The sequence below is a fragment of the Phoenix dactylifera genome, chromosome 1 (assembly GCF_009389715.1).
Source record: "Phoenix dactylifera cultivar Barhee BC4 chromosome 1, palm_55x_up_171113_PBpolish2nd_filt_p, whole genome shotgun sequence".
Classification (NCBI taxonomy): Eukaryota; Viridiplantae; Streptophyta; class Magnoliopsida; order Arecales; family Arecaceae; genus Phoenix; species Phoenix dactylifera.
Window position 1 is genome coordinate 26,451,066 of NC_052392.1, and position 12,980 is coordinate 26,464,045.

At 36.0% G+C, this 12,980-nt stretch overlaps 1 protein-coding gene across 1 annotated transcript in view; it reads left to right on the top strand.

Annotated features, from left to right (window-relative positions):
• LOC103718470 (proteasome activator subunit 4-like) overlaps nt 1–12,720 on the top strand; it is a 29,821-nt gene extending 17,101 nt beyond the window's left edge. Inside the window, 13 exon segments of the mRNA XM_039130741.1 lie at nt 139–182; nt 308–350; nt 437–582; nt 810–904; nt 1,054–1,955; nt 3,878–4,162; nt 4,256–4,351; nt 9,106–9,284; nt 9,710–9,791; nt 10,268–10,392; nt 10,646–10,738; nt 12,154–12,307; nt 12,517–12,720. Of these exon segments, the coding sequence (XP_038986669.1) occupies nt 139–182; nt 308–350; nt 437–582; nt 810–904; nt 1,054–1,955; nt 3,878–4,162; nt 4,256–4,351; nt 9,106–9,284; nt 9,710–9,791; nt 10,268–10,392; nt 10,646–10,738; nt 12,154–12,307; nt 12,517–12,558 (2,286 nt within the window). The 3' untranslated portion in view covers nt 12,559–12,720.
• The last annotated feature ends 260 nt before the right edge of the window (nt 12,721–12,980 follow it).

Consider the following 12,980-nt stretch of genomic DNA (forward strand, 5'->3'; position numbering starts at 1 on the left):
ATTCTCTCTCTCTCTCTCTCTCACCCCCAACCCACAATATACATGTGTTTGTGTGTGCATGCATGACAAAAGTACGTGGATATTGTGCATGTATATATTGTCTTCAGTAACAGCTTTTTTTCTTTCTGCTATAAACAGGATGCAGTTGCATTCTCTTCATTTATCATGGGTCTTTTAACAAGGTAATCTTTACTCTTTATTTTGCTAGTTGCTCTGATTTTGCTTATTTTTCTCCAACCGAAATCATGATTCTGTAAAATTGCCGTCTGAAGCTCTTGATCTAACTTTTATTATGTTGTTGTTGAAGCTTTCATCATGAATCACTGAAAGCTCAGAAAGCTATTACTAAGGTACATCATTATAATGAAATAAACTTGATTTAAGTTATATGTTGATTTTATCTTTAAATTTTGTTTACATCATGGTGTCTCAACAGCTGTTTGTTGAATACAACATCCACTTTTCTGGGATACCAAGGAGTTTGTTCAAGACTTCAAATGGCCAACTGGACAACCCAGAATTTGCAGATATGTTTTCTCATATCAGTTCCTTGAGCTTCAACACAACTGGCTTGCACTGGAGGTACTGACAAGATCTGCTTTTCATGAATTTTTGCATGCAGAAGCATAAATGTATGTACTTGCACAGTTTTCAAATAGCTTGTTACTTTGCGAAACTATACACATCAAGTATCACCTATGATTCATATGTGGTCACATTTTTTGCTTTTTCTCTAGCAATACATGCATGTGGATCTCTTTATGTCTTGAATACTGGGATCTGGCACAAATTTTCTTTTTTTTCCCCAGGTATAATTTGATGGCTAACAGAGTACTACTTTTGTTAACTTTGGCTTCTAGAAGTGATTTACAATTATCTACCAAGATTCTTGGGGAAACTGCAGGTCAGTATGCCTGGAAGTTGATTGATTACTGGCTGATATTATGATTATGCTTTGGTGATTATTTACCAGTACAGGCTTATACTGCCTGGTAAATGACTTCCACCTATTTCTTTATCTCTAACTCTGATGGAATATTTATCTCATATCAGGACATTTTTTAAGAAATTTGAAAAGTCAATTCCCTCAGTCGAGAATGCTGGCAATCTCTGCTCTGAACACTCTATTACAGGGAGCAACACATAAAATCTCCAGTCAGGAACAGCAAATTTGCTATGATGATCTCAAAGAAAATAAAGACTCATCTGTTGGACAAATTCTGAATCAGATATTAAGGGAGGAGGGATTCTTCAATGAGACTCTAAACAGTCTCTCCCATGTCCACATAATTGCTGAGAGTGAGAGTTCAGCTTCTAAAGGTGATCGAGGAGCGTCATCCTTTCTGAGCCCGGCTGCTAAAGAAATTACTTTTTTCTATTTTGACTTCGTAGCGTCATGGCCACGTACCCCTAGATGGAAATTTCTAGTGGGAGGAAACACATTTTACTCCAACTTTACAAGGATTTTTAAGCGTCTCATACAGGAATGTGGAACACCAGTTCTAGTTGCTCTACAGGACATACTCAAGGAATTTTCTAGTGCGAAAGAGAGATCAAAGCAATGTGTGGCCGCTGAAGTCATGGCTGGCATGCTTCATTCTGATATAAATGGCCTGCTGGAAGCCTGGGACAATTGGATGATGCTTCAGCTTCAGGAGATCATTGTAACACCATCAGTGGAGTCAATTCCTGAGTGGGCAGCTTGCATACGATATGCAGTTACAGGAAAAGGAAAATATGGCACGCAAATTCCTCTTCTGAGGCAAAGAATTTTAGAATGCTTGGCAAGACCTTTGCCTGAAACCATGGCAAGCAATGTGGTGGCCAAGAGGTATTCTTTCCTTTCAGTTGCACTCATTGAAATCTCTCCGCCTAGAATGCCTATTGCAGAGGTTCAATACCATGATAAGCTTCTGGAAGAGTTGTTGGATAAAATGAGTCATCCATCTGCCCAAGTAAGGTTTACTTTGCAAAATGGTCATATCATGACGTTGAGTATATATGTGTTGACCTATATTACTTGTTAGGCTGATCAAATGAATTTCTGTGCATGATCATTTTTTTCTCACTTGATTGCAATTACAAATAGCAGAAAGGATTCAAATTAGTAATTGTTTTCATTTCCCCAAAGTCAGTTTCCTAAAGATGTCATCATGGCTGCATATAACACTGACAATATTTGAGTCATGATATCCAAAGCTACCTGATTCCTGGAAGGACTCATTTCTGTTTGGTTGCTATGAAACTGAGAGAAAGAAATTCTGTCAGAGTGGAATCTTCTTTTTCATTGTTTGGAAATGAAAGGAAAACTAATAGGGAAAAAATAAAGAGGAAGAAAAGGTAAAACTTTTCATTAGAAAGCCAAAAGCTTTTCCTCTATTGTAATTTTACCGATTTTGGAGAGGATAACAGAATCTAGTGGATCAGGATGACTAGCAGATCCTAACAAATTTGTTAACAAAACTCTGCCATTTTCTTACCTTAACCAAACAAGAGAAAATTATTGTTTTCATTTCTTTGCCCCCCCCTCCCCCTTATGCTGGTTACTTTTCTTCATTTCCTTGACAATCAAACAGAGACTTAATTTGTGAATCAACTTTAGGCCTGTTGGTCTCTAGTCTCTACCATATAAGCTTAAATGATCACGGTTCGGATTGACAGTAATTTTTTCTTCATAGGTTCTTCTTATATACATTTTTAAGTGCAAGGTTCCTCTTTATAACGATAAAAGATTTCCAATAATTTGCTGTCAGCTCAAGGGACCTTTCATCAGAGAAACACTTTGCCGATCCTCTCTCTCTCTCTATACTCTCTTGGTCAAAGTTTCCTATAGTAAATCTTGATTATTGATGTACTCTGATGGTTTGAAGTGATCACTGGATACGTTATGATAAAATTCCTTTCTGAATGATTGACACACCGAAGGGACCTTGTAATATATCAGTCCTTTGTTTGCTGTTCCTCTAGTGTCTTGTTGTCTAAGTTTCTTGTTGTTACCAGAGTCTGTCCTGGAAACTGTTAAGTATTAAATAATAATTGTACAGAGGATGCTCGCTGTTCTAATGTGTTTGATTTATTCTAAACAATATCATTTGCCCTCGTCAGTGGCTACCTCCTGGGCCATGGACATGTTGGTTGTTGGCACAGGTAAATTGGTCATGTTGTCTATTGTCATTCATATATTGAGGATTGCAATAAATGGCCATTTATTGATGCCTCAGGATGTAGCCCTGTGACTTAGGGTGCATGCAAATTCTATCCTCTGCAGCTAATGCAAAAAAGCATCTGATTGAATGGAGGTTTTGCTCATATGACATATATATCGCAGTTCATTATATTTCTCTTGTTAAGAATTTATTGCTTCCCCTAGTTCTTAGCACAACCTGGGCTTCAAGGACCATCTAGTTGGAGTTAATGAACTTCTGACATACACGTGGCTAATTTTATTTTTTGAGATGTCTTTCTTTGGATAATGTATCTTACAATTGGACGTCCTTTCCATCTGCCGTCTTGTGTGGACTTTGACTCTTAGGCTTATATATCACTCAGATTGGTCCAATTTGCTAGAAGTATTTTGGAATGCAGTTTAATTGATTTTCTTGCCTAGTTAATGCTGGTTGCAAGTGAAAACTGCTGAATGTATATCAATTGTTAATGGAAGATACTATCCCTTCTTGTCAGTAATATATATGAGTTACAATGTTTATCAGAGATTAAATCAGTGGTTCTTGACCAAATATATATTCTTCAAATATATTTTTGATGTTAAATGAATTGGTCATGCTACAATTATTTGTCCCTTGGTAAAGAATGGTTTGTTTTTAGTCAATTATTATGCTTCTGTTACTCTCTTCTAAGACTTATAAATGTGAGGCAGGTTAGAGAATCTATTGCCGTGACACTTGCTGTTGTATGTTCTAACAAGCGGCTTTTTGCAACACCGGGACATAGATGTTTACGAGAGGCAGAAGGGGGCATTAACGTGGTTGAGTCACCTCACAAGGAAAATTGGGCTAAGTTTCTAACAGAGAGAGCTTCTGAATTAGCTAGAAATATACAAAGTGCCAAGCAATATGACAATATAGATTCAATGGTAGATTTGATTCATAAAAATGGCTTCACAAGTTCAGAGGCTGAAACAGATGTTAAGAGGATGGAAACGGTACTTCATTTAATTATGTTTCCTGAAATTGAAACCTCATGTTTTTAGCTGCTTCAGTGAAAAGTAATTTATTTTCCTTTTTTATTGCTGCAGATGTTCCATTTCATAATATCATCTTTGAAATCTGGAAGATCTTCTGTTTTGTTGGACATAGTTGTTGGACTCATTTATCCTGTTATTTCGTTGCAGGTATTTAAACTTCGGCCCAGTTTCAACTGACAATAAGAATTATAGTTTCTTTGACTACATTTTCTTGTTCTATTTTTTGTGATGTTTTTAAGATTTTTATATTCAGTTGGTATCAGTTTATTTCAATCAATTAGTGCTTATAGGATTTTGTAGGACAAGATGTTGACTTATATAAGAGATTTCTTTCTATTACTTATTTTTAAAATTTTAATAGAGATTCTTAGACACAATCCAATAATTAAATTTGTAAGAGAAACAGAAAATACTCTTGCACCTTGTTAGTTAATATTGTTTCAGCACTTTATTTATTTATTTGTTTTCTGGGTTCGTAAAAATGGCTTTGGGCTTAATTTTGAATAGCAGAACGTCGTACATATTAAATTAAGTTTAGGGCTGCATAGCTTCAACTCCCTAATACCTAGATACTACTAAAGGCTCATCATATTCTTGCCAGACTTTAACGCCGTCACATTGGTAGGAGATACTGCACTGATATTGCATGAATACTTCTTAGATGTATTGGACATAGTTGGGTTCATTCAGTCAATTCCTTGGATGCACAAACACATGCACATATATGATTACAAAGACATGTAGGATATGATTTTTTGTGAGCAGCAAGAAAGGGGATGACTTTATTGCTTTTAGGGCATACTTATACTAATTATTCCCTGCCCAGACATATGTTGGGGCATACAAGTTGATAATGCATTCATTACTGTGTTCTGCAATTTTGAAAACATGTTTAAACAAAAATTCAAGTTCTCTCTATGGGTCCTGATAATAGATGAAGGCAGATCATTCCATTACTGAAAGACTGTCGACTTGGTCTGTACCATGTCTCTCACACTTAGTGTTGTTTCATTTTAAAATTATTTCAAGAAGATTTTGGAAATTGTAAGTCATGAGGAATGGTGTGAATTATAAATTTGGATGTCTTAGCATGCATTTCCAGTTGGTCTTTGATGCTGGTTTCCCTTCCAAGAACAGGAACACCCATGAAAGAGGAACGTAATAGATTTAGAATCATGCTCTTTTATCTTGGATCCAATCTTTGACCAAAGCATATGCAACCAATCTCCATTAGAGGGAAAAAAGGTCTGGAAAGAGAGGCTTTTAGGCTTATCCTCATTTAAAATACCAGAAGGCATATGATTATGAGATAAAATATTGTTAGGATAGTGTTTGTTTAAGAAAATGCAGTGTTTTTGCTGTCTACTTCATTCTATTCATTTTATCTTGTGTGTAGGAACAAGAAGTTTATGGACTAAGCAAATCTTTATTTGCATGCATTATAAGGCTGTGTCATTATAATCTTGCCATCTTTCTTACGTAACGTTATAATGTGTACAATAATCTAGAAATTGACTTCATCATGAATGGATTTGAATGTATCAAATAATTCTCTTTCATTGTTCATTAGATGCTTCCATTTCATTTGAGTAATAATGACCAACAAGGATAACATCATATTAAAAATGAAGCAATTGTTTAACTTTAACTAGTTGCTATACATAAATATGAATTGTTGAAAAAAATAGTTGCTTTATATTATTTGTTTATAGTAAGGCTCCGTTTGGGGGAGCTATTGGTAGTAGAGCTTTTGGAAGTAGAGCTTGCTGAAGTAAGCTTTTATAAAAAGTTATTTGTTGTTTGGTAACTACATTTCTAAAGTGTTGTACCACTTTAACATGTGTTTGATAAACAAACTGAGAAAGTACTTTTGGTATGACAAAATGACTATAAAGGACATTGCATAATATTATACAACAGAGCATAATAAAATATAATATATATTAATACATAAATATATAATATAGTATAATATTACTGTAATGTAATATAATATTATTATAATATAGTAATATAATATTGTATACTATAGCATAATAATTTAATATAATATTAAATTATTTAACATAACATATCAATGTATTATGATATAATGTAATATAATATTATATTTATAGTATAATATAATAATAAAATTATAAAATATTATAATTAGTAGCGTAAATTAATTTTTCATAATATAACAAATTTCTTAGGTAGGTGATAAAATTGGTTAAACAATTATTAAAGGAACATTTTGTGTAATTATTATATTTTATCACAGGTATTTTGGTCCCAAAAAAAAAGCTTTCCGATTGGGCTTAAAAGTGCTTTTCCGGAAAGCTCCAAAATGAAGCTTCTCCCATAAAACTGTTTTTAGCTTTCTAAAAAAGCTAAAATAGCTTTCCGAAATTTTTACCAAGCACCCCTATTTTATCTAAAAGTGCTTTTGGAGAGCCAAAAAGTACCAAAAGCTCCTCCAAACGGGGCCTAAATGTTTTTCCAAGCTCATGTACCTTACATATATGACCGTGAAGACAAACTTGGAGCAAAATGTTTCAACTTTTCAAGTGAATGATGCCCCAAAGGTTGGTATTCACATTTATATTGGCATATCGATGTGGTGTAACCAGTTCTTGTCTAACCTTAACTATGACAATAGTCCTTCCAGCCTACATCTGCCACCAGATGTGTTCTCTTCATCATGAAGACATGAGATACATAGCATGTGGGAAAGGAGGGAAAAAAATATTTTAAGGTCTTGATCGACTTGTTATCAAAGAAAAAAGGACAAGAAGAAATTTTGATTTCTTATCTAGGAAAAAAACTTACCAACACCAGCAATGTTGGTATATCACCAGTCTGCTAAAATCATGCATGAAAGCAGGAAATACTAGGAGATGAGAAACTAGGTGATCTCTCGTCGTGATCTGATGCAGGACAATGGTCCAAGAGAAGGGAGCAGATGATAAGAGACAGTTTGCCTAAGTGAGTTAGCTGGGTACCCCATAGATGGTTTGTGTCTAACATGAGAAGATGACTTTTCATCAATCTTGGAGTTCAGTGGTCTGTTGATAAGATTATTATTTCTTCACTTTAGGGACTTGCTTGGCAAGCATCAATTAGAGATTGCTGCTAGATCTGATTGATCGTGACAAAAGACCTCATGTGGGCAGCCCACATGTATCTATTTTTTATACAGAAATATATTGCATAGACTGGTCTTTGCAGCCTTTGTCACAGTTAACACTTACATCACAACCACTCACATGACCACCATGGGTACCATGCCTGGTTCCTGATTGAATGGCTGTGGCCACTGGATGTAAAAGAGATTCTTTTACTTGAAGGTGCTGCTGCATTTATAGAGATTGTAATTCTCAATTGTATACCTCATAGATGCATTTCACTACTGGAAAGAATAGGATCTCGGACTCTGATATTGTGCTTTAAGCTTTTCCGAGCTCTTGTTGTTCTGAGTCTTGTTAGGAACTAAAAGACTGAGCTCCTTAAAACAACATCAATCAACGTAGCAAAATATTCCATGAGTTCTGCTTGATGGATGATATGAGTATTCCTGATAAGAACTATAGAGATCATCAGGTTCATGCTGAAGAAAACCATTTTAGCATATCCCAGATCTTTTTAGCTGTTAAGGAACATAATATTGGTGTTACATAAGGCTCTATTCCATTCCAAATTGGACACTTTCACTTGGGGAAAAAGCAATCAGATATTTTTTGTTCCCTTCACCAAGAAAATGAATTGACTATTGTTGATTGTTGCCTTAAGTTGAAGAGTTAGACAGCACTATTGTGTCCTAAGTCATTCTAGAAGTAGTATATGCAGAAGTCTATTCAGCAAATAAATAGCCACCTGTTTCTTTATTTTTGAACCATGTGTTTCTATAAAATCATCAAGAATACTGCTTTTGCGGACATGACGTTCAGGCCTTGGAGCATCGGGGAGCATAGCTCGGGGAGCATAGCTGACCACTTTCAGGACTACATTTATACACACCCTCTTCATGGCTGCCTCTGCTTGTATGGTTGAAAGGCCTCGCACATGAACATAGTTTGGAAAAGAAAAGGAAATCGAAGTGAAGAGTTTTTCAGATCAGGCTGACCAGAAAAAAGATTACACACTTGAGACAAGATAAGATATATTCTGCCGTTGGCTCATGATTTCCTCGAACACCTTGCGAGAGCTCAAGGTCTTAACAGTATGGGGCAAAAGAATTTGACAATGTTCTTTAAAAGGATTTGACACTTAATGTTCTTCCAAGGCTAAAGTCAGCCCTATATATGTAAGCAGTCCTGCAGGTATGTAATGAGGTTTTCTTCCATAGAGGACCTAAAAGGAAAGTCTACAAGATAATAAAAGTAAAGAAAGAAGGGCTGAATGATAGATTGTGATAGAAGGTAGAAGAGGGGCCAAAAGGGAAAAAAGAAACAAAGGAAGGAGTGAGGTTAGGCAGGGCATGTTCTGGTCAGTGGCAGAAAATCTTCTCTTCATTTACAATAGGACAGCAACACTTTGAGGCCCAAACTATCAATATGCCCCTATTTTCCGCGTGAAAATTTTTGTGACACCTCATCAAATCATTCAGAAATTCATATGCTAAGGTCTGGTTGCACGAGATCCAGTTTAGAGCAGCCCAGAAACCCTTAATGTCAGACTTGATGGCATAATGCTTTTCTTTGATTTTAAGAAGCTGTCATTCCTTACTGCATGAACAAGTTGCACATATTTATTACAAGTTCAATCACATATTGGAGATGTCGAACTTGAATTTACTCTTTTATAAGCTTACATGTAATTTACTCTTTTTCTTTTTGAGTCCTTGGTTTCCTAAAAGTTACGTTGCATGATACATCATTGCTTGGTACCTATTCCACAAGATTGCTATCATGTGTTTACAGGAAACGTCAAATAAAGACCTGTCAACGTTAGCTAAGGCTGCTTTTAGATTACTAAAATGGAGGATATTACCTCGGCCCTTTTTAGAAAATGCTGTCTCAGTGATCCTTTCTTCAGTCAATGATCCTAATTGGCGAACCAGATCTGCAGCTCTCACATATCTTCATACCTTTATGTACAGGTATGAAATTGTTTCCTCAAACCATTTGAGATAATTTTATTTTGTGTGTTTGTAATGTTTACTATTGTTTTCGGTTCCGTTCTGAAACTCTTGTAGATATGGCCTTGTAAGACATCGATCTCTTTCACTAAAGGCTTTTTGTTGTCAATTTTTTTTTGAAAAATATTCTAAGGGAATATTTATGCCTACTCATGTTTTTATTAACTGTGCCTCTAATTTCTGTCTCCTTGGACAGCGTAATATATGCTTGTCAAGATGTGTTTATTGTATCTGCAGATTTCACATTCGGTGATCAGCTTGACAGGCCTCTTTAGATCAGAGTCCTTAACTACTATTGTCTATGTTTTCTAAAGCTGGACTCTATATGCAAAGAAGACCAATTACCTTGCTGTTAAGGCAAAACATTGTTTTGGCTTTTGTAACAGGCACACATTCACTCTCTCAGCTTCCGAGAAATTACAAATCTGGAAAAGTATCAAGAAGCTACTTGTTGACAGCCAAGTTGAGGCAAGTCCATGTATCTGATTTTAAAATTAACATATTAGTGCCTTCTGATAAGCAAACACCACCTTTAGAAATTTATTAGGTGTGGTTGGTCTTTAATCTCCTGTTGTCATGAATTCTCAAATAGAAAGATGGCAACATGTTTTTAAGGATAGGATGTTACAGTGACGTTCTTTTAGATGACTATTGCTATATAAGACCTTATGGTTGATAAAGAAACACATATATATTCAAATATTGTAGCCATCTCTTGCGCTATTAATCTATAGACTACCTTCTTTTGTGATCCTATATTTTATGTAGTTCCATATTCCAGAAAGAATGATTTGGTGACCTTGGCGGCGTTGCAAGAGAGGAGCTTGCATGCTTGTTTGATACAAGAGAAACTTCTATTTTCTGTTGATTTAGTTATTTGTTTGTTTTAAAAACAATTTTTCCCATTACTGTGATTTGACTTAACTAATTCTGTACAAGTTTAGGTTAGGGAGCATGCTGCTAGGGTTCTTGCAAGCTTAATGAAGGGTGGAGATGAAGATTTGTCAAGGACTTTCCGTGACCAATCATATGCAGAAGCACAATCAATCCTCAGGAAACGAAAGCAAAGGTCTTGATCATGCTTTTAAACAAAATTTGAGTGTATGAGTCTCAGCTTTCCAAATTTGCTATAACTTGATGCAGATTACAGACAAGGACAAAATTTCATGTTCGTAAATATTTGCACAAAGAAACATACCAGTTGCATGCTAATATTTATGTTGTTCAACTGCTACAGTAAAAACATATGTAGATTTATTTAATTAAAATCCCTATATTGTTTGATGCTGAGCTGACTTAAAGGTTGTAACTTGTAACTGCAGAAGTTTGGCTTCTGGTCAATCTGTAGCTTCTACACATGGAGCTGTCCTTTCTTTGGTTGCTTCAGTTCTTTCTGTTCCTTATGACATGCCCAGGTATGTGTTTCAGATAAGGTGCAAGCCATCTTTTTCAGGCTACCTTTAACATGGAAGTATTATGTGTCAAAACTATCCTTATGCAGGGCCAGACTGGTGGCTCTAATGAAAATACCATTGGAAAAATATAAGTTCTTTTCATTGTCAGTCTCACTTTGGTCAGTCCGCTCAACTAGATTCAATTCCAAACAGTTGCATGAGGATAGGGTTCTTTTCGTTGTTAGTCTCATGCTAAACCAGATTCAAGCCCACACATCATGAGGATGAGCAAAGAAGGCTACTCCAGCCACAGTGCTAATTTGAGTTTCATTCACATATACAATGGGTACTTTATGGATTATTTTCCTAATTGTGGCTGCATCATCTATTTTGATTAATTATTTGATAGTAGAAAGTTAATACTTTAAAGTTTAAAGTAAGCTTTTAAATCTTGTGGGATGGAGGTGTCTCGGTTTTCTACGGAAGTTCAGTCCCGATGGTCGTCTCGGTCAAGTGTCCTAGTAGTTACCCTCCATTTCTCTCCCCTTCTTCTCTCCTTTCTTTTTTCCTATTTTTTGTTTCTATTCTTCTCTTTCCCTTCTTCTCTTCCTTTTTTATCATCTTCCTTCCTTCCTCTTGTTTCTTTGCTCTTCCTTTCTTTTTTTCTTTCCTTTTACTTATTTCTTTCCTTCTTCCTTCTTTCATTCCTTTAATTTTTCTTCTTTCCATTCTTTCTTCCTTCCGTCATTTCTTTCTTTTTCTTCTTCCTTCCTTTGTTTCTTTCCTTTTTTTCTTCTTCTTTCTTTCTTTTTCATCTTCCTTCCTTCTTTTCTTTCTTCCTTTTTTCTTCTTTTCTTCTTCTTTTTTTCCCTTTTCTTCTTCTTTCCTTCCTTTCCTTTTTTTCCTCTTTCTTCTTCTTTCCCCATGTGGATGGGTTTCAAAGTTCTGCCTCCATCCCGGTTCTGTTTTCTCAAAGGAAGACAACCCTTGTCATGCTGGGATTTAGACCCCTGGGTTAAATTGATTGCATGAAACAAGATTTCATGTGTCCTGTCATCTCGACAAGAACAGGTGGTGATAGCAAAGGAGGAGGGGGATAGCAAATTGTATTAATGATGGAAATTGGGAAATATTGCAGAATTTTCTAATCTTTACTAGGTGCTCATGGCAGTCATGAATCGGATATTGTTCTGATGCCATCTACATCAGACTCGTGCATTCTTCACCACCCTCCCCTTCCCAAAAAAAAACAAACAAACAAAAAAGAAATGCCCTAGCCAACAAAACCCTAAGAAATTCTTGAAGCTTGTATGGAACTAGAGTTGCCCTTGATCTGTCATTGGCTCTTTTTCAGTTGAGGATGTCCTATTAGTCCTTTTTTTTTAAGGAAAAAGTTGCATCACAGTATCTTTATGTTTTTTTCCATACTTTTGCAGCTGGCTTCCGGATCATGTAACGTTGCTTGCTGAGTTCATTGGGGAGCCTTCACCAGTCAAATCTACGGTTACAAAAGCAGTTGCAGAGTTCCGCCGTACTCATGCCGATACTTGGAGCATCCAGAAGGATGCTTTTACTGAAGAGCAACTGGAGGCAAGCAAATTTAGTTTTATTTATATTACCGCATGCATGTGCGCACAGACACATTATACATACATATATATACACACATACATATATACGCATACACACATACATACATATATACACACTTACCTATACGCGCGCGCGCGCGCACATATATATATATATATATATATATATATATATATATATAATTTTTGACTATGGTACATTTGCAGGTTCTCTCTGGCACATCGTGTTCTTCTTCATACTTCGCTTAATTTTATTGTACCTGGTAAACATTACGTTACAAATTGTTATTAAAGGGAAAAGAGAGCATCAATATTCATTACAGACTAAAGCTTTCTGTTGTAATACTCTCTTACAGATTAGAGTTCCTGTACCAATAATTCATTTCAATTAAGTGATCTTGAGTTCCGCCACTCTTTTTGACACAATGGGAATTCATCAAATGATCAGATTAGGTCCCACACAACGCCGTCCGAAGCGAACATGCTGTTGCATCGTTTCCACCCTAAGCCCCTTCCTGATCATCATCCTCGCCTTTCTCATGCATCCTGCTATCCTGCTGCTCTGCTGCATCGCAGTGCAGATGCTCCCGGTGGCCAAGCTCTGGCCTCCATGTTGATCCCTCGTGATCATTAACCTAGGTTGTCCCACCATTTCGAAAGCCTCAGCCGCT